The sequence below is a fragment of the Ceratosolen solmsi genome, unplaced genomic scaffold (assembly GCF_000503995.2).
Source record: "Ceratosolen solmsi marchali unplaced genomic scaffold, CerSol_1.0 scaffold19, whole genome shotgun sequence".
NCBI classification, from domain to species: domain Eukaryota; kingdom Metazoa; phylum Arthropoda; class Insecta; order Hymenoptera; family Agaonidae; genus Ceratosolen; species Ceratosolen solmsi.
In genome coordinates this window covers 1,063,988-1,091,549 of record NW_011948443.1, presented here as the reverse complement: position 1 = coordinate 1,091,549, position 27,562 = coordinate 1,063,988, and the positions used below count along the sequence as shown (strand labels likewise).

The 27,562-nt window shown below is 29.6% G+C and overlaps 1 protein-coding gene across 2 annotated transcripts in view; it reads left to right on the top strand.

The window, feature by feature from the left end:
• The first annotated feature begins 3,336 nt into the window (after positions 1 to 3,336).
• The window catches only part of Drep2 (DNA fragmentation factor-related protein 2), a 46,032-nt gene continuing 21,806 nt past the window's right edge, over positions 3,337 to 27,562 (top strand). For both annotated transcript variants that reach the window (XM_011504168.1, XM_011504167.1), the window contains exon 1: positions 3,337 to 3,429. In XM_011504168.1, coding sequence (XP_011502470.1) covers positions 3,418 to 3,429 — 12 coding nt within the window. In that variant the 5' untranslated portion in view covers positions 3,337 to 3,417. The remainder of the gene's footprint in view (positions 3,430 to 27,562) is intronic.

The window sequence follows — 27,562 nt, the reverse complement described above, 5'->3', positions numbered from 1 at the left end:
GTTCCCGAAATAGCGCTAAATGGACTTTCACTAAACTTAATTGAGTATGAAATATCTGAAGGGTTTAATATATTGAGAGAGTATTACTAAAAGAGAGATATCAAAAAAAGAGAGACACTTCAAAAAAGAGTAATATCACGAAAATACTACTAAAGAAACTATCAAGAGTAAATATCAAGACAGTTAAAATATCATGAATGATAAGTATTAAGAGCGTTAAGTATCAAGAGTAAATGAGTATTGAAAATTGCGCCCCTTAAATATATTTGCTGACCATGAATTTACTTGAACCCCTTCCCTTATTTTCTATCCAATCAGAGACTCCTCCCTTATAGTGCGAGGGCAGCGCCTCTTTTGGCTTCGGAGTTAATTAAGGGCCTAGTCGTCTCTGAGTCTTCATGATGAGCAGATCTCTCGTTGCTGCTGCTGCATGCGACAGCATGTAGACAGCGGAAAGGGGGGGGGCATCGCTGACACATCTGGTGACAGCATTGAAACTTGTCGACAGCAGGAAGGGGAAGGAAGGTCCGCTTGCAGTAATGCTTGATGTAGTTGCCGAGCGGAACGAAAATGCAGATGTCAAAACTATAGGTTTCCCCGTGTTTGTGGTATTGTTTTTCCAGATGTTTTATGACACTAATGCGTGAGAATTTTGAGCAATCGAAGTTTTGAAATCCAAATACAAATTTTACGATGTTACTTACCAGATGTTTTATTGCACTGACAAACAGGAAAAAATGTTCTCGCATTTTTGAACATATGCAAAATATATAAACATGCAATCTAACTTGATTTTAATTGTGTTTAATAGTAATTATTTTTTACTATGCTATATATACAACAAAAAAGACTGAATTATATCTTCGCATATTGCAATTATTAATAATATGAAATAGCAATTTGAAAACGAGTATTGTCAATTTTTAAATTATAATAGTTTAAAATATTTCATATTTAAAATGTATTTAAAATATATTATTTTTTTCAGGTGATTTATGAACAATTTTAAAACTAGAAGCAAAGTTATTTACATATGGCAATATGCAATTGTATAATATAGATATTATCTTATTTATATGTTTTCGAAATTGTGAGAACCCTCAAGTTGTCAAACATCTGGGAAACCCAAGTCATTAGACATCTGGAAAACCCAAGTCGTTAAACATCTGGAAAATCCAAATCATTAGGCTTCTGGAAATAGTCGTTACACCCAAAAATTAAAATCTAATAGTATACAATCACATCGACTGTTCTCAAGTCTAGCCATACTGTCGCATTAATAAGCCATGAGTAGACTATTAGGGGCGCTCCAAGTAAAGACGCCGAAGCCAGAGGCACTCTGATTTGAGACGCCAAGAAAGAAGGCAGAAGTAGCTCCCACGGCAAAGTCGGCAGCCAAGTCTCGGTAGCTACCTTTCTCTGGATAGAGTTTTTCATGGATACAGTGTCAACAGACACTGTATCATACTAGGTGTCACTTCCACCTATTCTTTACCAGAGCTTCTCAAGGATCAGAGCCGGTACGGAAGGTACACACAAAACCTTTGTACTAAATAGAGGCACAATCCTATCTGAAGTGCACAAAGCGGTCGCAGGCCTTTCTCACACTAGGTGGCAACAAGCGCACGTACTCTGCAGAGACACTAAGCAAAAAGGTGCATACAACAGCTTCATACTAAATAGAGTTTATACACTAATGTCCCAGAGCACGAAGCTGTTGCAATACTGCAAGGATCGCGAGATAAGCGGTAATCAGCCATGTGCTAGTCACCCAAGAACGAGTCAGTCAGGTAATCTCAAACACTCTCAGCAGAGCCGCTACAAAAGGTACCAGTAACAGTTTCATACTAAGTAGAATGTCATACATAGTGCCCATAGTTTAAAAATTTTCAAATTTTTTGAAATATAAAAAATATTAATACTTGATGGATATTTTAAATATATATATTCTATGTGAAGACGGGTATTATTTTTTTTCATTAATATATTGTTAGCTATGTTAATGTATAAGATATTTTTTACATTTCACAAATATAAAATGCCAACAAAGATATATGTAATTACATGTACTTTCTAATATTAATGATTACACTGCACATCAAAGGGCAGTTCAGTTGCTTGAAAATTAAAAGGTAATTTTAAACATGCCATAACTCTTGTACCAAGAATTTAACTATTGGCAATGGAAAAAAGTATTATTTACAACTGCGTCTAATGCTATGATGAATTGGATAGTGTTAAAAATATTAATGAATTTAAGATTTTAGATTGACATTCTAATGTTTCTTTTCTGAAAGCTTAAGAAAGTCATAGTAACAATATTTATTACTTGCAAACTAAAAATTCACTAGAAAATGATTTGAAAACTTACATATATTTACCAATGAAAATAATGGAGCTAAGCGATTAGTTTGTACACGAACCCAATATTCTAATACCAAGCATAAATTAATAGAATAAACTAACTAAATGGAAGTATGATATATCTTATTATTTGCAATTATATGTATAATATATTTAATTAAACACTATGTCTAAACTTACATAGTCTAAATAATTTACATTTCAACATATACATATTATGTTTAATATAATATGTTTATTTTAAATGTTCAGCTAATAATATAGCAAGCCAAAATATATTATTGTAAAAGTTATAAATTAGTACCCTTAAATAATATTCTCAGTTACAAATGAAGTTAATATAAAAGTTGAAAATAATATAAAAAAATTAATATTAAAAATGATTAAAAAACAATAATTTCTAGTAATATTGTAAATTGAAATAATGAAGATGCGCGGAAATATAAACTAAACATATTGCGCGTGCTCGTCATGAAATTTCTACAATTTTGAGCGTAATTGTAATAAAATTATTAATTGATATCATATTTGACTTACATTAATCTGATTATCTGTATATTAAATAAATTAGTAATATATACGTTCTAAAAATTTGATACTAATTATATAGAAAACTAATATTTGAAATTTTTTTTTCTATTTCTATCCCCTCTTTTATATTTCACTCATTGTGATAGCAAGTGAAAATCGATCTAAAACTCTGAGTCGTCGCAGTAACCAAAGATAGACAATACTATAACAATTTGCGTCCGTCTGCGTTACTGTCTTCTAAGATTGATCAATTATAAGAAGTATTTGGAATATCTAAAGTAGGATAAAATATAAGGTATATAAATTATAATTGCCCCTTTTATTTTCGTAGTAGATTTGCATGTTAATTTATTAGTTCGAAGAAATTAAATACTGTAATATTGTCTTTTTTTAAGTATTGGAGTTTGAGTGTTGCTGTAAATATATTTTGGCGTGTTGTCATCAGTTTTCTAATGATGCAATTGTCACAGATAACAATATAAAGTTTGAAGGACACTCCCTTATCTGTAGGAATATGAAGTAATGGCAAGAGAGGTAGGAATTAATTTTATTATATTTTCCCTCCCCTTTTATTTCACTATTTTAATCGTATAGTTATCAATCTTTCAACATTTTTATTCTTTATATTTTTACTATATTAGTTTAACTTCTTTATAATAATTATATATTATATGGATATAAATTAGTATTTACTAAAAGTTAAGAAATCTTTTTAATTTCATTAAACAATTAAAATAAACATTTATAATTATTTATTCTTAGAAAATTCTAGATTAATTGCATTTGTATAAATCAAGCAACAATTCTTTTATATTCTATTAGTATACATTATTTTAAATTGTCTCACATTTAATATTTGCTATTTTATTACAATTCGATTTTGCATGATATCAAAGTTCCTCTCTTAATTGTATAGAAACGTTAAATATAAAAGTTTTATTATTTTTATACATTTATCAGAATATACATTATCATTTTCCCAGCAAAATTATAGTTTATTATATGAATTATAAATTTTTAATTACTTTTTGATAAATATTTATTAAAAAAATGTGGTAACATAATGGTTAGTTAAAATTAAACTTTTTGCTCTTAAAATATGTAATGATAAACTTTTAGAATATAATTATATACCATTAATATCCACAATTCGACAATTCTATAAATATTGTTTTAAAAATCTGTTTATCCAAATGGTTATCTATATAAAACCTAAATCTTAATCATATGTATGAATAATTGTTACATTACCAAATATATTACAAATTTGTTATAAAACTAACTAATTTTTAAAAAGAGTGTTCCATTTTGCACTCAAACTTTTTGAATTGCACAAAATAAAAAAATTTATTTGCAAAATAATAAAATTTCTATTTCAAAATTTTCAATATTTTTACTATTATTTTATTTTCTATTTCTTATTTTGATATATAGTTCTTAGTCGTATTGAAAATAATTTTAAAAATATTGAAAATGTAATCTGGTCCAATTTCTTTATAAATTTTAAAGTTGGTGAAAGTTGAATTATATACCAATAATGATCTTACATTTTAGTACTACTAATTCTTTATTGTAAATACCCTTATCAATGAAGTTTCAGTATACTCTTTGTTAATCTGTTAATAATTTATGATAAAGTATTGTTTAGATTTATTTTTTTTTTTTGAATAAATATTACTGAATAGAATTTAATTCATTTTAGTACTAATATTAGCTTAAATTAGTTTTAAAAATATAAACTCTACAAACAGCATAATTTCATTTTAATTCAGAAAAAATTTATTGTCAATTATTAAATATCAACTTTTTATGATACATTTTAAAATTTACAAAGCTTATGCAGTACATGGGTAACCATTACATGAAATATTGGATATACATTTTGTGTTTAAAATAAGATCATTTCAATTGTAATCTTCTATAATAAATATATTAAAGCATTTTATTTTATTTTTAATATAATCATTAAATTGAATGTGTACAAAATGGATTCGCCGTTCCGGCTTGTTTTACCAAGGCCGGTTCGAAGGATACAAATTGATGCCGTTAAGAACTCAGAGACCACGGGCGTTGTGTGGTAGCGATGAAAAGTCACAAGTGAAAGGGATATTATAATAATACAATATAAATATAGCTGATGTATACTGTTTATTCTGTTATTTATTGATGACAAGGTTGACTAGTATTACTATTATTAATTATTGAAATAATTTTTGGATTGAAGTGATGTTTTTGCTTTGGCAAACGTATACTCATCTATGTAGCTTGATGGTTTGAATATGAGCGCAGAATGGCGCGAAGTTTGGTTCGTCAACACTCGCGTTGTTTGAATGAGCACGTGTGTAATAGAGGTTATGGATGCAGTGTGACGATTGAATTTGACCGTAGAATGGCGCAAAGTTTAATTCGTCGACACTCGCGCTGTTTGTTGTTTAAGTTCATAAGCGTCCGAACTTGAACTAAGGTGAGGGTTGCCAACAAGACGCCCTTTAGTGGGCGCGAACTTGGCGTCGCGTACTGGAATCTATTCCGCACTGTTGCTCTGGGGAGAGCTTCTTCGTTCTTAATTGCTTGTTGATTTCCTAATATCTGAATCTCAGAATATGTAATTATTGTAATAATAATATTACTTACGAAGACTGCTAGTATTTGAAATTGGGACCTCCTTGTTCTTTCTTCAAGGGGGTTTGTCACTGGATACTTGTCGTTGGAATGCGTCGTCCGCCAATAGGACTTGTAACTATAGTTGTATTGAAATATGTTAATAGGAAACTTCCAACGTGTCTGGACTTCAATAAGGTAAGACGTCTCCCGCCAATAGGACTTGTAACGATAGCTGTGTTGAACTACGTTAATAGGAAACTGCCAGTGTCTTCGGACTCTGATATGCGGATTGTCGTTGCTCCCTTTGAACTTGTAACGATGGTTTCTTGAACTGCGTTAGTGGACATACGGGTGTATGTCGTCGTTCCTCTAGGATGTGTAAGCACTGTTCCCTTGGCAGCGTTAATGGACAATCCGATAAGTATTTGAACTTGTAATGACGGTTTCTTGAACTGCGTTAGTGGACATACGGGTGTATGTCGTCGTTCCTCTAGGATGTGTAAGCACTGTTCCCTTGGCAGCGTTAATGGACAATCCGATAAGTATTTGAACTTGTAATGACGGTTTCTTGAACTGCGTTAGTGGACATACGGGTGTATGTCGTCGTTCCTCTAGGACATGTAAGCACTGTTCCCTTGGCAGCGTTGATGGACTTCCACTTCACACTTATTGAATAAGAACTATATCAAGAGTGATGAATATTGAAAAATGCGCCCCTTAAATACATTTGCTGACCATGAATTTCACTTGAATCCCTTCCCTTATTCTTCGTCCAATCAGAGACTCCTCCCTTACAGTGCGAGGGCAGCGCCTCTTGTGGCCTTATAGTTAGTTAAGGGCCTAGTCGTCTCTTGGGCTTCATGGCAAGAAGAGCTCTCGTTGTCGCTGACGCATCTGGCGACAGCATGACAACTTATAGACAGCGGAAAGGAGGGGGCGTAGGTCCACTCGACATGACGCCTGAAGTAATTACCGAGCGGAGCGAATTCGTACAGATGTCTGAGTGGATTTTTCCTGTGTTTATTGTATTGTTTTTCTAGATGTTTCATGACACTATTGCTAGATGGTTGCAAGCAAGAAAGTTTTGAAATCTAAACACAAATTCACGATGCTGTTTTGCCAGATGTTATATTACATTGAAAAAGGTCTCGGAATCTCGAACAGAATGAAATATCTTGTTATCTAAATATCTAAAAGGTTTATTTTATTTATATTACGATTATGGAAAATTAATTTTGGTATAAAAGATTTAAATAAAGGCATAATTTGTTTATCAATTGTACTATTTTATTGAATCTTTGATTTTAAGATTGGAAATATTTTTTCTTATTTTCTTGATAATAAATATACTCTTAGAATCACATTTCAAATCCGCTTATAGTAAATATTGTATATATTTATAAGTAGTATTACTATTCATAAAATAATAATTATAAACAATTTTTAATTATTTATCGTACTATAATTATATTTTTAACAAAATTTTACAAAAATGTTTACACGTATGAATTTAAGATTGAAAAATTATTAAATTCTTATCTTAAAGGAATCAAAATACTAATCATTGTATAGATATATTGCATTAAAATTTTAAATGCTTATCTTCTTTTTAAATTTTTATAATTTTTTATTGGTATTTAATAAAAGTATTGATATATATATAATATATTGTTTGCCCATCATAATACAATTATCATCTTATTTTTACATTTTATTATTTATTGAGTACATTTATTGTCCCTTTAATATTTTAAATGTTTATTTAAATATTATTATACATAAAATAATCATGAAATACTATGATTAAAATGATATAGAATTTAATTTTTCAACCTAAGTAATTTCTATTAACAATTAACATGCCGCTTTGTCATTTCTGTAACTCTTTATTTTATAAACAAAGTTGTTTATTTTAAATTTAAATTAGTTGAATATTATTTCCCCAGTTTATGTATTATTTCACATTACATTTTTTATATATTTACAAACATTATTATAATTATCTACTAAAACTTTCAAATTTTTCTTTGACTAAACAAATTTCAATAGTAATACAAATTTAAGTTATTTTTCTAATTATAAAAATCTATTTTATTATATATTTCGATTTATTGTATGCTTTAAAATAACCTTTTAAACATATTGATTTTTGTAATTCTCTTGCAAATTGTTATTTTAGCAATGTTATTTTGAAGTATATTTTTTAAATATACATGATTTATAAGCAAAATATTAATCTAGTAAAATAATTACGTAATTTTAAACGGTTTCATTGTCGCATATGAATTGGCAATGCAATTTTGCAAAATACATACGTATCTAAACTATGTTTTGCAATCATAAATGATAAGAAGTTACTGTATGTCAACCCAGAGATATTTATATTTATTAAATACTAGAATACTAAACGGGTATTGTATTATGATAATCAGAGAATTTTTTTGCATGAATATCAAGATAGTGCTTAATTCTATTTAAATTCTTGGACTTTAAAACTACTTAGTTTTTATCAATTACAATTCAAAAGGTAAATTATGAATTTGAAGAGTTACTTCAATTGATTGTTAAAATTTAATAATGATTAAAATAAATGTATAAATAGTGTAATTTATGTCTGACATGTTTTGAAATATTTTTAAATAAACGTTAAACAGTTTAAAATTGATATGTCGATAAGTAGGAATTCATTCTGAGTTCACTAAATGACAATAAATATCCTAAATATTCTAAATAAATTAATGATGAGATGATTAATATTTAAAAAAAAAACTGTAAAATATAGATTAATTTAGCGAGATCTTAATCATAAGAAAAAGAATGCTTTTAGTATATAAACAAAATTATTTATCCAGAATTTCATAAAATACAAACGAACAAACCATAGATAATAAAGATAAAAGGTGGAATAATTAATAAAGATACATGAAGCCAAAAAATATTATAGTTTATCTAATTAAAAAAATTTTAATGCAGTTACATGAAGAAAAATTCATTACGAATCACATTTTTCACTAATATTAAAATGAAAAAGAGTTGAAGCAAACAATCAGTTACCCTTAAATAATTTAATTATTCAAGTAATCAATTAAATTAAACCTATTTATTTAGTCCTTTGTTTCAAAATAATGCATTTCAGTAATGTGGATGATTATAATACAATAACATTTTATTATTTACATCTTCAAGAAAGAGTTTATGATTTTTATTACAATAAACAGTATAAAAATCAGTTTCTTATACAAGCAAAATTTTACGCTATCACTTGCTATGAGCAATATATCAATCGATCAGAATAATACGTATTTCAAGAAGAGGAAAAACGTATATGAAAGAAGCAGAATATTCAAATCTAAAAAATACTTTTTTGAAGAAAAAAAAACTTGCAGAGTAAACCAGGCACAGTGAGGCAATCGTAAGTATAATATTTTTCATTTTAATTATTTTTTAATCTTATATACGTTTTCTAGAGTAATCGATTCGACTATTCAAACACTGATATATTCACATCATTGTTTTGTCTATATATTGTGAAGATACATCCATGAGTTTTAACAAAATAACATTAAAAAATTTTTTTTATAAAGCTTATTGTTCAATATATGCACAAAAAAATTTTTTTTAAGCATGCCAATATCCAAAACAATGATTTGAGAATTTTTTAAAATATATATTAATTGAAGAGTTAAAAACATGTTTATTATTCAATATCATTTTTAATCCTCACCTTTATATTGTCATATCATATATCTATATTAAATTTTATTTTATTTAAATAAAAAGTATTATATAAAAAAAGTTTTAATATGAATAAAAATCGTCTATTTTCATTGAAATATATTTTCGAAAATTATTAAAAATGATGATTAAAAACCATCAATTATAACAATATCTTTTAGCTGTTAATTGATTGCTATTTGCATATTAAATTTAAATATTTTGAATTTAAATAAAGATAAAATTAAATAAATAATTAAAGAAATTTTTAAAAAATCTATATTTTGCATCGATGAAAAGGATACAAGTAATTTTATTAAAACTTCTACTTATATATAATTATTATTAAATAGTTATAAATATTTTATAAACGGTCACGAATTATTTAAAATCATTTTTCACTAAATCTTCGATAAAAATGGATATTGCAGACAAAAATATTATACAATAAAGATTTTTCATAAATAAATTAAAAAAAAATAACATCCAATTCAATTTAAAATAAAAATAAAAGACAAATAAAAAGACCTATAGATATTTTTAGATAATAAGTTTAATCGATAATAAGAACGAGATACCATTTTTCCATTAATAGAAAAATAATTTTGGAATGTTACGTACATGAACTTTTAGTGCATTCCAGTATATTTATTTTGAATTATAACTGAGAAAAAGCCTTAAAATCTGTTATTTACATATTTTTATGTAACTCACAACTAAAATTTGAGGTACTAAAATAAAAAAATAAAGCTGACAATAATATAATACTATAAAAATAATACCATTCTAGAAACTATGAAAACTATTATTACAATTTCAAAGTTATTATATTTTTCATTTTCCAAATTTTGCAGATAATCTTCAATAAAATTTGTTATAAATGATAAATCTTTATACGTGTACACATAATACTTTTTAAAACAATATCCGCTTTTCTTTTTCCAGTCGAACAATAAACTGGTCTTTGTTAAAAACAGTAAAGGCTATAATTTTTCCACTACTCTTCCAAAAATATAATAGTAAAAATATAATAACTTTCTAACAATGTTATACGTAATAAAAAAATGGATAACTGTTAAGTACGAACAATAAAATATTTAAATTTCAATAACACATAACATTAAAACACCAATCATTATATATATGAATTGTTTTATAATACAGGATAGTACAATATTAATTATGCTATGATGAAAAGTAACCATTAAGGAAATTTATTTGGAAATACTTAAAAAAACTGTAATGTTTCATCTGCTTTAATATAATGAATTTATGTTATATGTTTATGTGTAATTTTTTAGTACTATATTTTTATATATTGTGAAATACATATGTTAAAGTATTTATAATATTATCACATTTAAACTTAATTAAATATTGAATCATTATATATGATGTTGCATAAATATTAATAATACTTATTCTTAACATTTATATCTATATGATTAATATTCTTTACGTATTGAGATTTGAAAATTTTCAAAAGATTATTCTTCAAATAATCATGGTAGCTAAATAAAATTCAATTATAGAACAACAATTTTTTTACTAATCATTTGAAAAAATCTTTTATATTTTATACGATTACAATAAAAATAAAAAATTGCATTATTTCATATAATTTCATTCATTAAAAACAATATTTTTTTATATTTTTTATAATTTTAGTCTTACTGCTAAATTTTCAGTTTATTTATAAACTAATATACTTAAACTTATAATTTGATAAAGTTATTAAAAGACAAATATTTTATTATAATGATGTATTCATTTCAATATACGGTATGTATATATTTAATTATATTCATTTGCAAAATTCAAGTTATAATAAATACAATAAAACATATATAAATAATGTTATCCCGTGAATAAATTAAACATATGTACAAATATTTATAATAATATTTAATTAATAATTTGTAATTACATCAGAATCAAAAACTTACAACTATCAGACAAACAATATATCAAACTGTTATAAAGGAAATATCATTTATTTTTTCAAGAAATAATCTTATTTCATTTTAAATAAGTTTTGAAATTATATAGTTACATAAAATATTAAAAGGTAATTACATTTTACCGAAAATAATATATGAGATATTCCAATATAAAATATTATTCAAGAAATCGATATAATTAATAATATAATTTATTCAAATTGTTTTGAAACAAAATATTAGATATAAGACAATAAAATTTTAAATAAAATTTTAAATATAATCTTGATTTTATATATATCATGACATTGTTATGATACATATATAATTTTTTTATCTTCATAGCATTTAGAATTATACATAAAAATATATTTTTGCATTCAATAGGGTGAAAAGGAATTTTATGAGTATAGTGTTTAAATATTTGGTGTCAATAGGGAAGAAAAAAATTAATTATGTATAAATAAACTGAACATTGTAATACGTTAAAACAAATATTATTCTAAAATGATCCTAAAAAAAAAAACAAAAAAAAAGATTATAATGTGATTTAAATAAGTATTTTTAAATAAAACCAATAAAAAATAACGGGAAATTATCTTATAATTTCGATTACAACATTAATCATTATTGTATGATATTAAACGTTTATTGATATGCTTATTATAATTTTAAACAAATTTTAAATGAAGTATATGGAATTTTATTTTAATTAAAAAGTGTTGATTGTTATTTATCAATAGTAGTTTATTTAACATATTAACATTTAAACTTTTTTGTTACAGAAACGTCGTCAGTGAAAATCGATATGTGAAAATCAGATCCATTCTAAATGATAAAAATAAAGCAAGGAAGTTTATTGGGTTTTAATGAAATAATTGGGTATTAATTAATATTATCTCTAAAAGCATTTTACGTTTCTAAAATATGTGAATTAGCATACTCAAATTGATTTGTTATATTAACAATAATTATATCAAAACAATCACATTTTATTTGAGATAATTTATTGAGATTTATTGAAGCTGGTTATTAACAAATAAGGTTATAAAAAATATGTTACAATGAATAGATTTAATAAAATAACGTTTTAAATTAAAATTTACTGTTTACATTAATTAAGTTTTTGATAAATATATTATTAATATAAATTAGCTTCCATTTGTAACCAGTATATAAATATTTTTTCGATTATGCTTCGATAAAATATATACTTGTAGAAATTTTAAATAAAAAATATACATATTTTCATTGAAACTATTTTTACTTTTGGAAAATAGATATTTGAAGTGATAATAATTCATAGTAAAATGTATAAAAAGTACTAACATTTGAAATTAATTATTAAAATATCTTTACAAGTTTAATATTAACAGCAATGACGTAATATTTTTCAAATGATGTAAAAAATAATAGTAAATTTATTGAAACTTAATATTAATATTACTAAGAAAATTCTTGATATATCATTAGTTGATAGGTAATATAAAAAATTATGATTCATATTAACTTTAAGTAGAACGTTAATCTTCATATAATTTATATAGAGAATAAAAATTAACAATTTAAGAAATATAAAGAAAAAATATGATGCATATAACATAAAAATCTTATTAAAAATAGAAAACTAATACAGTAGTGAACTATTCATTTCATCTATACAATACAAATTTCTCTCCATTTTTCAACAATTTTTTGAAAATCACATCAATCATACAAAAACATTTACAATTTATCTATATATAAATAATATAAAAATTTTAGTGCTATCTATGATGTATTAACTAAAAAATTATGTCTTAAAATCATTAAAACTCAATTCATTTAAAATTATAACGGATAAGATAAATGTTACATTATAATACAAGTTTTATAAAATATTACTCGATTTGAAAACTATTTTATTAGTAAAAATACTATTCTACAAATAATTATTTTCCAATATATAAATAACCATTATAATACTATTGATATTTATCATAATTTTATAAATAATGAATTGGTAATAGTTTAGTAAAGTGTATTGTCTAAAAATAGAGTATCGGGCGAGGAGGGCCAAGTAACTAAGATTAGGTGTGAGCTCCTGATGTTGATAGGAGGATTGCAGGCTAGTGGACAAGATAGTACATGTATTCAATAAAGAGTAGTTTTGTTATTTAGTTTTGTTTTATTTATATAATTGCACTAGTTGATTATAATGAGTTTTATTTTATGATTGAGCACTTGCTTTTCTTGATTTGTATGTGTTATTGCCACTGAGCGTTCACGTGCGTCGCATACACAGGAAGAAGTTGATGCTTTGCTATTCCTCTATATGTAATGCACGTGTAGATGAAATAATACACACAGAAGAGCGAGGTCGTAAACCCCCGCGCTTCCTTGTATATGAGCACGTGACGTTGCTTGTATTGCTTGTGGTATGTTTTGCAGATAGCTTTACGTATCTGCAGATTGGCGCGTATAGCTTGATATAGTTATGTATTAATTAGGAATGGAACATTACCTCGTAGTGCTGCACGTTGTGTATAGCTATGTTTTGTCTTGTTCTTTGAGTTGCCTCGTGTGGCTCCTTGCAGTTTGATTGTGTATACTGTGCGAACTGATATTCATAATTCTCGATTCCCCCTTTTTACTTGTATTTCACTGCTGCGAGTGTATGATTTGATTATCTAGCACTTGTGTTGAATAGACTAATCTTGTGTAATTAACTTTGACTTTCGAATTGTTTGACTGCGTTTTAATTGACTTGTTCTTTTTCTGTTCGATAAGATAAGATAAGTGATTGTGCAGTGCCGGCGTTGCCTTTGTTAAAGCCTTCTCTCGACCACGCGGTGGTCGGTGAGAATTCCCTCTCTTTTGGTGTCGCCAATCAGAGCTGTCTTGTCGATCATGGCGTCACCAATGAGATTTAGTCTTATTAGTGTGCCCAATCAGAATTCTTCTTTAGTGGTGGGGTCTCCCACCAGTGAGTCTTTCCAAGATGGAGGCTCCAATGAGAGCGGGTCTTGCTCAACTCCCCTCCATGATGGGGGGTCTTGATGCCGTGCTTTTCCCTCTCCATCCTAGCATTGTCGCATGCATTTCTTATAATCATGCGCGTTGCGATCGGTCAGTGTTGTGAAGGTTACGTGTAGCTTTGTTTTTGAGTGTATCATCTGGCTTGTGTTTTTCAGACTAATTTTATGACTTGTATACGCCAGATGTTTTATGATTTGTCGTCGATAGATGCTTTATGGCGAGGCCGTGTCAAATGTCTCGTAGCATTAGTTTTATGACTTGTTTTGCTGGACACTTGGAACTTTGTTTTCACCAAATGTTTTTATGAATTGTATTTTCATTAGAAATTCGTAGTTTTGCTAAATTGTTTAGATTTAGTCAATCCGAGGCGCGTTTGAATGTTATTTCTCGAGTAGCTGAGAGTTCGCCTTTATCGGAACTCTTATCTCGAATTTTCCAGATGTTTAATTAGCTGGGAGTTTTCTTAGATTCTTGAACATGTATTATTAAAATTATATTTGATTATTATATAATAAATAGTAATATTTTTATTAGAAAAATGAAGTTGTTTTAACGATTTATATTATCGTATATACTTGAAATATATTTTTTGTTCTAATATATCAATTTGTAATGTATTTAACATGTGAGAATTCTCAGAAAATTAAGTTTCTAAAAAAATTTTATATGCAAATTATTCTCAATGTCTCTTAAAACGAATAAATTTTTATTGCTAAAATTTTATAGAAATTTAATCATTTATTCAAAGTAAATGATTCTTTTATCAAATTTAAAGCAATGAATTTCCACTTCCAAATTAAAATTTTATCTATTACATTATTTCGATTTACAATTAAATTTTTCATATATTATTAATAAAAAAAGTCCAAAAATTATATAAAATGTTTTGAATAAAAAATTAAGAAATCCTGTATTAAATAATGTTATACTGGAAATTTTTACATTAAAATTTGAAATTAATAATTAGTTAATTTAACCATCTTAATCTTTCAATTGCATGCAAAAGTATTGTGGTGCACTATATCTGTTTGTATCTATAAACATATGCATATAAAGGGATTAATAGCATAAATCGTGTTACTTTATTTCAAACTTAAAGTTTCTGATGAGTCTTTCAACTTCTTTCTTACCGCTTCTTTACTTCAGTATTCGCTCTTATAAATTTTTATTCTTTCTTTCCGATTCTAAATTTTCCATCCCGCCACCTTATCACAATATCACCTTATCATCCAATCGCCCTTTCTATTGTATCTATTCTTTCTACCTGTCCTATTGTAATCCCCTGTCGTTTTCAGCATATATATGCAGATATATATTCGGATCTGTCTACGAAATTCATGAATAAGGTTATTAAGGATTAACCTCTGTTTTCATTTTTGCAAAAGAATGCATACCTGCTATTTATGAATATGCAATGTACATGCAATATATATGATACAATACAATGAATATGCAATATACAAAATGCAGTGTGTAACCAACTGGTGGTTTAGTTTCCATATTACTTAGTTCTCAGTTATCGATAATAGCATTTTTTAAAGTAATAATTCTCTTAAAATAATAAATTATCAAAAATTAATATTGTATTTATTTTAAACTATATTTTTTATACATACATATAATAACCTAATTTTAAAACAAAAAGTGAATTAGAAATTTCAATATTAATCAAATTTGTTACGCCCTCATGTATACATTAATTAATACGTATTATAATGATTTCTGTAAATAAATACGTGATATGTATCACAGGGTATAGACTGTATAGTAATAAATTCTATTATGCTAGTAGTTTTTGAAATATATAGAAAAAATGTATACTTCTCTAATAAATATTTTCTATAAAATCAGTCTAAAATCAGTATAAAAACAGTCCCATGATCCGGGTCTCCGGATATCCGGCTCGAAGGACCAAATGATCGAAAATTATATAGATTTCTTGGCTCGAACTGCCAATTCTTCAATATTTTAGTTTGCCGCCTGGCATAGCAGATGCTCAGGAAGGAGTTAAGTGGAATGGTGCTAGAAATGTCGTGAGTTTTGATGAATATATGATTTATTTTACAATTTATAATACAATTACATATTGTTGCCTTGGAAACATCTTGAGTCTATGTGAATATACGATTTCTTGGAATGTTTCTAATGATGGATGTTTCACTACACAAGATGCTCCTTGAGATCATGATATTGATGTTGAATTGGTAAAGATTAGCGATTGATTACTGCACACTCCTTGCCAGTGTGTGTAAGGTGCCATTAATAAAAGCGTCATGCCAGTTTTGCTAGGACTGGCAATAATTTAATAAGTCGCACGGACTTGTATTCTCACGGTGATACAGTAGCCTTGATCTGATCTTGGGATGAGTAGTTCACCATAAACAGTGTTACAATGAATTTTAGGAAATGTCTTCAACTCGATTGTTTTCAAATATTTTAATTCTTAAAATATTCTCACGTAAACAGACTCGCCGTGTTTTTTCTGGTAAATAGCGAGGGTCGTCTATTGCATTAAAAAAAAATGACTACGTCTATAGCGCGAAGAATAATAAAAGTGGCTGTTTACGAGTATTTTCCAGATGTACTGACGTTTTCGAGCCTCCAATGACTGTGGGAAACTTTCTTAAAATTTATGTTCGTTCAATATTTCCCATGATGGTAGCCATTTGGATTTTTCGTAATAAATAATATTCAAGAGATTTTTCTCAATCTAACACAATGAAATTCTTAAAATATTTATGAATTCTTTTTTAAATAATTTAAATATTTTAATAGCAAATTTAATTCCATCTTGATTTTTAGAACACATTAAAAAAAATATTAAAAAAAAATTAAGGGTAGTATTTCTAATAAAAAAGTAATTTTAATTTATATTTCTTTTTATATGCAAAAAATAAAAATAGCTAAAAAAGAAAATTTCTGCCTAAGCTATTGTATGTGAAAAAGATAAAATTTTCAACTATTCATATATATAAATATATATAGGATTTCGAATTTTAAAGAAATTAATTTTTATCTAAATATTAAGATGCGTTAATTCTTGTATGTTTCGCTGATTGTCTAATCGCATATATATTATGATAGTTAATCATCACTTATCAGCAAATAAAAAAAATAAAAAAGAGTAGCAATTTATTATAAAAATAAACTACTTTCTAGTTGCTAGGTACGTAATAAATAATTACGCTGTGTTCGATAGTTCATTTTAATTTGCCGTCTGCCCTAGCAGATGGTTGGGTAATGACTTAAGTGGAAGTACTTGCGTGTAGAGATATACAATGTGTGCATACTTCTTTAAATATGGTTTATTATGGTTAATCGACAATTACATTATTGATGAGTTGGATTTACTTCTTACAGTAAAGTGTCTCAGTGCTACGTTCAATCACAACGATGCTGTTGCATTGAACTGATCCTGTGGTGAATAGTTTACCAACACGAGAGGATCCTTGTAGATGGTAATGATATTGTTCCTGATATAAGAATCAGCAAGGGATTATACACACTCCGTGGTAAGGAGTGTCTTATACTATATTAATAGTAGCCTTTGCTAATTTTGTATGAATTAGCAATACATTCAGTGGCAAGAGTGGTTCTCAAACTATGTTAATAGTAGCCATTGCTCATCTTGTAATGATTAGCAATACACTCAGTGGTAAGAATGGTTCTGAAACTATGTTAATAGTTGTTTTTGTTAATCTTATAAGGATTAGAAATTGGAGTATGCACACTCCTTGGTAAGGAGTATGCCTTATACTATTTTTGATAGAGATGGTGTCAACATCTTTTACCGCTACACAGAATAATGGCGCCCCATAAAGAGACAGCTTTTCACTTCCCTTTAACCTTGATAATACGCACATGAACGCGTGTCCTTCTATGGCGGCCCTGATCAGAGAGAACTTTCTCGATGCGTGCTTGCTTTAAATATCCAAGCGCAGCCTAGTTAGTGCTGATAACAATGGATGCACTTGTCGTGCTAGATAGAGACTGCATAAAAACACTTTGGATTTTCCCCGAGATCAGAATCTTGGGGTTTTCCCAGAAACCAGAACACTTGGGAATTTCCCAGAAATTCTAATGCTTGGGAAATTCCCGAAACTTAAACATTCAAGACATTCTCTGATTTCCGAACACGCTGAAATATTTACGGCATTACAGTAATGAAATACAACATTTTAAAAAACTGATTCTATGATCGTTTCATGTAACTTCTTCAAGGTAGATGAATTTTGACTAATGAGCATAAAACTTACATACAAAAAAAATTCGAACATTTTGAAACATAATAAATACATTTATAGATACACAAATATAAACAAACCTTTAATCTCTTATTTATTTTTTATAAAAATAAAGAATAAACTTATAGATTAAGAATTACGAAATTAAAAATTATAACTTAATTCTCATTTTGTAATTTAATGGTGTTTAAAAAATATATTTTATGAAACAAAATAACAGCATTACATCACTTGATTAAATATATAATATAATGTAAAAAGGAAAAATCAGTAATTGAAAACTTTAATGGATAAATTCAAATAAAACTAAAAGAAATATAATGTTTGTATGTTACATCCCGCAAAACTAATATATTTATTAAAATCATTATTATAAAATAATATTACATAATAGAGTGAATAAACTTACTCTCTCTCTCTCTCTCTCTTTCTGTGTTTGTGTATATATTTACAGGTGTGTATTTACGTGTATTAATTAAATGCACTACAATTTTTACTCTTATAGTTAAAAATATCTGTACCTTTTAAATATATTAAATTTTTAATTCAACATATGAAGATTTACATATAGTTTTGAAATTGCTCTACCTGTATGCCTTTGTGTCTATATATTTATGTCCATTTTTCTATCATTATTTGTTTTTGTTATTTAATAACGAACAATTATATAATTTAAACAAATAAGCGTTGACTACTTTCTAAAACTTTAAAATTTAAAAATTTTCCATCTAAAAATTTATACGTAATATTTGCTACTCTCTATTATTAAATAAAATGACCTATTATAGATAAAATTAATCTGTAATTGATCGTTTTTACTTTTATTGTGCGTATTCACAGTTGAAATATATAACAAGATATTTTCAAATGTACACATTAGAAAGTAGTGTGTTACCTATATTACGAAAATATTCATTTAGTTAAGTACTGAAAGTAATAATAATAACTTAAAAAATAATAATTTCTATAAAAAGATAAATTATTAAATTATCAATTATGATATTGTTCTTATTTATAATTATTTTTTTACAATGATGGTCGCATATTTAATTTTATATTATATATGCTTTCAAAACAAAAATATTTTACATGCCAAGTAATACGAATTTTTCTAATTACCGTTCTAAAGTGCTGTAGAATTCTATTACTTAATAATCTATTACTGTATATAATGATGTACATGATAACATGACATATATACGTATTATATTATATAAACAAATATAAAATGGTATATTGAACACGGTATAAATTTAGTAATTTAATTTAATAATGGTATAAATAAATTTTAGTGCGTAGCAATTTATTTTGTGTAATATTTTAGGAATAAATATATTAACTGAATATTGTGCGAAATTTTTAAATTAAAAGACTTTAAATAAAAAAATATAAAATGAAAAATTTTATATATCTTATTATTCGGACTTCCAGTCACCCGATGGCCAAAGGACTAAGATGGTTGGATTAGGCCGTGTCCACCATTTTACAGGTGGAACAGTGTGAATAAGTAACAGGTTCAGTAATCAACACAATTGCTGTTTGTACTATTTATTGAGTTTTAATTTACAAAAATACACTATTATGATTCTACATTCATGGAAAGAATCGTTGAGATTTTGCTATTTAGTGGTTTTACACGTGGTGGTAGCATGCACTACAAGTCGAGTTTTGAGGTTGTAATTTTTCGGGTGCTCTTGGTATAGTGCGCTTGGTGGAGGGTTACTACACTGAGGAGTGAGAGGTCGTAAATCTCTGGACACTTCTTCGAGTAGTGCCGCGTGTTGGTGTTTCAATTCAGATGAAGCACAGAAATAATACAGAATGTAGTGACGTCTTGATGCAGAAGAAGTACAGAAGTTGTGGCACCTTAATGCAGATGTAGCTCGGAAGTTTGGGCGCCTTGATCGAGAATGCAGTAATAGAAGTAGTGACGTCTTGTAGTACAGCGTATTTCCTCCTAGGTAGCTCATGCAAATACTGCGGTGTCCCCGGTAAAACAGAGCGCGTCTTTATCAACAATGCAACGACAGACTGCAGTAACAGTAGTAGTAACAGCGTATTCTCTCTTTGGCGGTTCAGATAATAGTAGCCTATTGAATACGCACACGAGGCGGAAGGAGTCTTCACTCCGTGACGTCTCTGCTGATAGAGAGCGACTGTTCCGTGGTGATCCTGCTAAGATAGACCATGTTCCGTGTCCATGGCGTCTTCACTAAAAGAGAGAGCTTAATCTTGTCGCGAGCTTACTTTATATCCGCACGACAGTTTAGTTAGCTGACAACAATTCATAGGTGTTGCTAGGCGAAAAACCTTGCACTATGTTCTTTAGAAGTTTCGAGAATTCTAGGAAAGCACGCTTTAGAAAGTTGGAGATATAAATACAAAAATTTGTATCTTGAAAACATACTCATAAATTTTGTTTTATATAAATGCTAAATAAATTATATATATAATAAAAACAAAATATTAGAAAGGTTATAATTTTTAATATATAATTTTAGATATACAGATACAAATAAATAATAATAAAAAATATATAAAACTTAAAATAAACTTTACATTAAAGAGTGTTTTAACTATTTACATATTTGTCTGTCAAATTTATAAATTCGATATTTTAATTCTAATATTTTAAAAGTGATAAAAATATACAATTTAAAATATTAATTTCTCAGCACAAAATCTCGTATCAGTTTGATTACATCGGGTTTTATATCCTATATTTTACAGAATTTGCGGGGTCGAGTAAGTATATATACGTCATAAAAAATCATTAATGTGCTTACAAGAGAACTAATAAATTTAAGCCAATATTTTTTAACTTCAAAGGATTAAGATATTAAATAAATAACAGCTAGCCTATAGACTATTTAAAAAAATTGCTTTATATAAATATATATTAAACGTATACATGTTAATATATTTACATCATATTAAATCATTTGTAATGTTATATTATAGTATTTGTATATAAATAATTTTTATCATAAAATATAACTTATTACTAATTATACAAGAAAATATTACTTACAAATTAATCTTAAATTTTTAAATATGTTCTTTAATACCTGATACCAATACAAATTTCACTATCGAAGGTCATTTATAAATCATAGATTAATAAATTATTATTTTTTAATAGACATGCTGTAAAATATTTAATATGCGAAAAGCTTTCAATAAAAGATTCGATTTTTAACATATTTTAATATATAATATTTTGTATATGAATTGAGTATATATATATTAAATATATTTAAACAACTTATTAAATAATATAATTTTAGGAAACCTTTTTCGATTTTGTTCTTAAACAACTTTACTTTAATAAAGGATAAATTGGTCATTTTAATTAATCCTAAGCAACTGTGTTTTAAAATACTTGTGTTCAAATTTGATAATTCACGTTTGTTTGGGATTGCGAGACCTTTTTTCAATGCAATATAACATCTGGCAAAACAGTATCGTAAAATTTGTGTTTAGATTTCAAAACTTTCTTGCTCGGAACTATCTAGCAATAGTGTTATAAAACATCTGGAAAAACAATACAATAAACACGGAAAAACCCACTCAGTTAGGCATATGTACGAATTCGCTCCGCTCGGTAATTACTTCAGGCGTTATGTCGAGCGGACCTACGCCCCCTCCTTCCCGCTGTCTATAAGTTGTCATGCTGTCGCCAGATGCGTCAGCGGCAACGAGAGTTCTTCTTGCCATGAAGCCCAAGAGACGACCAGACCCTTAACTAACTATAAGGTCACAAGAAGCGCTGCCCTCGCACTGTAAGGGAGGAGTCTCTGATTGGACGAAGAATAGGGGAAGGGATTCAAGTGAAATTCATGGTCAGCAAATGTATTTAAGGGGCGCATTTTTCAATATTCATCACTCTTGATATAGTTCTTATTCAATAAGTGTGAAGTGGAAGTCCATCAACGCTGGCAAGGGAACAGTGCTTACACGTGCTAGAGGAACGACGACATACACCTGTATGTCCACTAACGCAGTTCAAGAAACCATCGTTACAAGTTCAAAGGGAGCAACGACAATCCGCATATCAGAGTCCGAAGACACTGGGAGTTTCCTATTAACGTAGTTCAACACAGCTATCGTTACAAGTCCTATTGGCGAGAGACGACTTACCTTATTGAAGTCCAGACACGTTGGAAGTTTCCTATTAACATAGTTCAACACAACTATAGTTACAAGTCCTATTGGCGGACGACGCATTCCAACGACAAGTATCCAGTGACAAACCCCCTTGAAGAAAGAACAAGGAGGTCCCAATTTCAAATACTAGCAGTCTTCGTAAGTAATATTATTATTACAATAATTACATACTCTGAGATTCAGATATTAGGAAATCAACAAGCAATTAAGAACGAAGAAGCTCTCCCCAGAGCAACAGTGCGGAATAGATTCCAGTACGCGTCGCCAAGTTCGCGCCCACTAAAGGGCGTCTTGTCGGCAACCCTCACCTTAGTTCAAGTTCGGACGCTTATGAACTTAAACAACAAACAGCGCGAGTGTCGACGAATTAAACTTTGCGCCATTCTACGGTCAAATTCAATCGTCACACTGCATCCATAACCTCAACTACACACGTGCTCATTCAAACAACGCGAGTGTTGACGAACCAAACTTCGCGCCATTCTGCGCTCATATTCAAATCATCAAGCTGCATAGATGAGTATACGTTTGCCAAAGCAAAAACATCACTTCAATCCAAACATTATTTCAATAATTAATAATAGTAATACTAGTCAACCTTGTCATCAATAAATAACAGAATAAACAGCATACATCAGCTATATTTATATTGTATTATTATAATATCCCTTTCACTTGTGACCTTTCATTGCTACCACACAACACCCGTGGTCTCTGAGTTGTTAACGGCATCAGTAACAATGAATAGGTTAGAGTTTCTTTAGGTAATATGAGTGATAATAATCTTGTAAATATATTCTTGATGTGACGCATGATTCTCCTACTCGTGGTTATGACTCGTAGTGGTAGAGGGAGATGCGCTGATGCCGCCGTTGCCTCTATCGATAAGCTGGAGAGGCCTGAGTGGTGCTGGTGAGGGAGGGGCGTTGATGCCACTGGTTGCCGCTACCGATAAGCTGGAAAGGCCTGAGTGTGGTGCTGGTGTGACGTCACTGGTGAAAAGGGGGGCAGGCGTTGTTGCCGTTGTTTGGGTATTGCTGCTTAGATCACGGAGCCGTGTGTAATAGCTTACGTGTGTGAAGTTGATCTCAGTTGTATTGATTACGTAAGGACGTGTGTGGAAACAATCTGTGTGTATTGGAGGTGATTTCTGTGTAAGTGGTGTTATCTTGTAGGACGGCGATCCGATCTTGATGACTGCTTGATTGAACTAGTAAGAGGACGAGAGAGTCAAGTGCAGCTCCTTAAATATTCTCGTACGAACTTGCTGCGCCGATAGCGCATCGGTGGCTGTTGCTATGCCGATTTTTGTCGTGACGTCAACAATGCATAGCCTTGTAGGGTTCATTTGCTATTACTTTTCGAAATTATAGTCGTATATTCGAGTTTTTTGGTTAGAAGCATTCTTCGAGTCCGTTTGCCATTTGTTTATAAAACAAATGTTCGCGCGCTCATACCTCTCCCACTTTTATTTCGCTTATGACTGCTGCAATCCGTAACAATATATGTTTTGGATAGCATGTATTTATTTAGATTCGGTTTTATAAAGATATAGAAGCAGTAAATGTTTTAAAATTAATCATTTTTTAGTTACAGTCACCAATAATATTATTTCGATATTTCTATAATTAATAAAATTACATTAAAAATTAAATTTTAAATCTAATATATAATATACATAATTAGTTGGTATTAATTGAAAATATACTGATGTCGATGGTATGTTTTATAATAGATTACAAAATATTCTTTTTATAAATATAATTACCTAGAACTCACTAAAAACTTGTGATAAAATATATTGTATTTTATTATTTTATTAGATTAGTTATTAGTTTTATTAGATATTATCAATACATTTAATAAAAAGTTCGGTTAAAGAAACATCGTATTACTTTAATTGTAAGTAACTATTTGTATTTTACTTACAGTCACAAATGTTTTTATATTTTTATTCATTCGTCGGAGCCGACAAGGAATTAAAAAAACTATTTTCTCAATGCACTAAGGAACACTACCACATGACAGCCACACTCATGGCAGAACAGACACAGTGGAAATTCAATCCACCTGCAGCTCCCCATATGGGAGGAAAGTGGGAAGCTGCAGATAAATCCATCAAATTGCATATCAATCGATCGACAAGAGACACATCATTTACCATTGAAGAAATCACAACGCTATTAACCCAGATAGAGGCCATCCTGAATTCACGTCCATTACAATCATTAACTGACAACCTTGACGATTGTTCAGGCCTCACTCCAGTGCACTTTCTCATTGGAGGACTTCTTAATACTTTACCAGATCCATCAGCAAATGACTCTAATTTATCAATGCACTCAAAGTGGCAAGGTATACAACAACGAGTCCAACAGTACTGGAGGCAATGGACAAAATATTACTTGCAACAGTACCTTTCGACATCCAAGTGGCATCATTCAAACTATGCTATCAAGGTCGGATCACTAGTCCTCATCACAGACCAAAGAATATCTCCATGCGAATGGCCTCTCGGCAGAGTGTTAGAATTGCACCCTGCAAGGGATGGATTGACCAGAGTGGTGATATTAAAAACTGCCTCTTCGACAATCAAGCGACTAATTCATATTCTTGCAGTTCTACCAGTTCTCATAGAAGACACGAATTCTAATAATCAATGAATTGATGAGGGCGGGCGGAATGTTACGGATTACAACAGTTTTAAGCGGAATACAAAGAGGGAAGGTATGAGCGCGTGCAGCGTTGTTTGGTAAAGATTGGCCAACGGACTCAACGAATGCTTCTAACCGAAAAACTCGAACATACGACTGTAATTCCGAGAAATATTAACAAATGAACCCCGACAAAGCTATGCGCTATTGACGTCACGAGAAATAGCGGCATAGTAACAGCCAACGATGCGCTATCGGCGCATTGATTTCGTCCGAGAATATTTAAAGAGCTGCACGCGCCGCGATTCCTTCTTCTATTTACAAGCACCCAGCACGACAGGATCGCGACTCTGCTCATCACACAGTTCCCGCCACTGAATGCAAGCAACGCCGACGTTCGTTCTTGCATAGTATCTTACATCGCGATTTACGCCCGCATGTAAGTAACGTCGACGCTAGTTCTTACCTTCACCTGTACACCGCGAGTTACACTCGCATCGAACACACGAACGTGCACCAAAATCACCACTACCTTGGAGCTCACGGACACAAGCTGTGATGTCACACGGATGTTCTCCCACCACTTCGTACACTACAGTTCACCCTTCCCCGGCTGCTAAGACGGCACTAACTTGCTTCTCCTACCACCACGAGTTCCCAACTACGACTACTAAACCCAAGAAGAAGGGGAATCACGCTCCAGGCTATCAAGAACACACGCACAGACTCATCGTCACCACTACTACTGAAGAAACACTAATATATTCACAATATCATACACTCATTTTAATAATTAATAGTTTATTAATTACTCATTACGTATTACATTAATAAAAGTAGCGACTACAAACACAAAGGACAGTATTGAATAATTGCATTGCCCTTTCACTTGCCAGAAAGCCTCCACCCACCATCATAAGGAGGTTTTTAGTCTGATCCCAGACATCTTCCCTTCCGAGAATGCCGCTGTAGTAGTATGCGTGTAAGCCACCGCTGTTGTACCGCTGCTGCCTAAATGAGACTGGATTCATCCTGCCTTTGTGTTGGTGCGTAGGAACTGCAGCTGTTGCACTGAAGCTTTCTAAAGGAGGACCGCTGCTGCTATTTTAGGGTCGGTCTGTGAGTCAATGCCGTCGTAGTATGCGTGTAAGCCGCCGCTGCGTACCGCTGCTGCCTAAGTGAGACTGAGTTGCTCCTACCTTTGTGTCGGTGCGTAAGAACTGCTGCTGTTGCACCTAAACTTTCTAAAGGGGGACCGCTGCAGCTATCTTAGGGTCGGTGTAATCCGTTAATATATGTAGTATGCTTCGATAGTTTTACTTTTGATTAAGCTAGCACTATCGCGTTAATCGTTAAGTTTCATTAGCGGATTCTGAAATGTGCTTCACTATATATACTATGTATAGTCAAATTGCTTACTGTTTGAGCAATTACGTACGTGTGTATCTGCAGTGAGTGATTACTGTAGAAAGAAGCTTGAAGACTGAATAGTGAGCTGCTGTGTTACTGCGTAATCGTTATTACGCTAAGCTGAGACAAAGACTGGCAAAGGACCGACAAAGACTGACTGGCGCGTGGCACGTGCAGTCCTTAAGTATTCTCGTAGTAATTTGCGATCCGGTGTCTGTTACTATGCCGGTTTTTGTGCAATAAGCATAGTTTTTGTGAGTTTCATTGTTATAATTCATCGAAATTCTAGTCCTATATTCGGGTTTTCGGTGTAGAAATATTACTCGAGTTCGTTGGCTAGTGTTTATAAACAATCGTTCGCGCGCTTATACCTTTCCCATTTTTGTCTTCCGCTTTCAACTGTTCAATCTGTAACAATATTAAACAATTACTGCTAAGTATTACTAGTAATCAGCCGCAGATTTAGTATGAAAAATGGGTTAATTTATATAGTTACGATCCGTACAACCATCAATTATTACTTTAGTTTTCATATTGTTCGGAAAATAATCCCACAATTTAACTCGTCAGCCAAACGTGCAATAATTAACTTAGAACAAAAAACCCACTAGATGTTTTGTGGAGTTGCCGGGCAAGTAAAGGGTGAATGCACTCATTAATAATTAACACATGTCTTTATTATTTCAGTTTATTTGAATTAATTTACAAAAGGTGAATTACAGACGAACTTTATATTTCTTGATAATCTTGTGGTGTTGAAATATATTTACTATGAATGAAGCAGGTTATAATCTATTGAATATTATCGCTAAGAGGTTATCATGATTGTAGTGCTCTGATCGAACACTGCAATGCTATTGTGTTTATCTTAACACGTGTGCAGTTGCCTCTAAATATCGGTCGTAAGAGAGCCTAA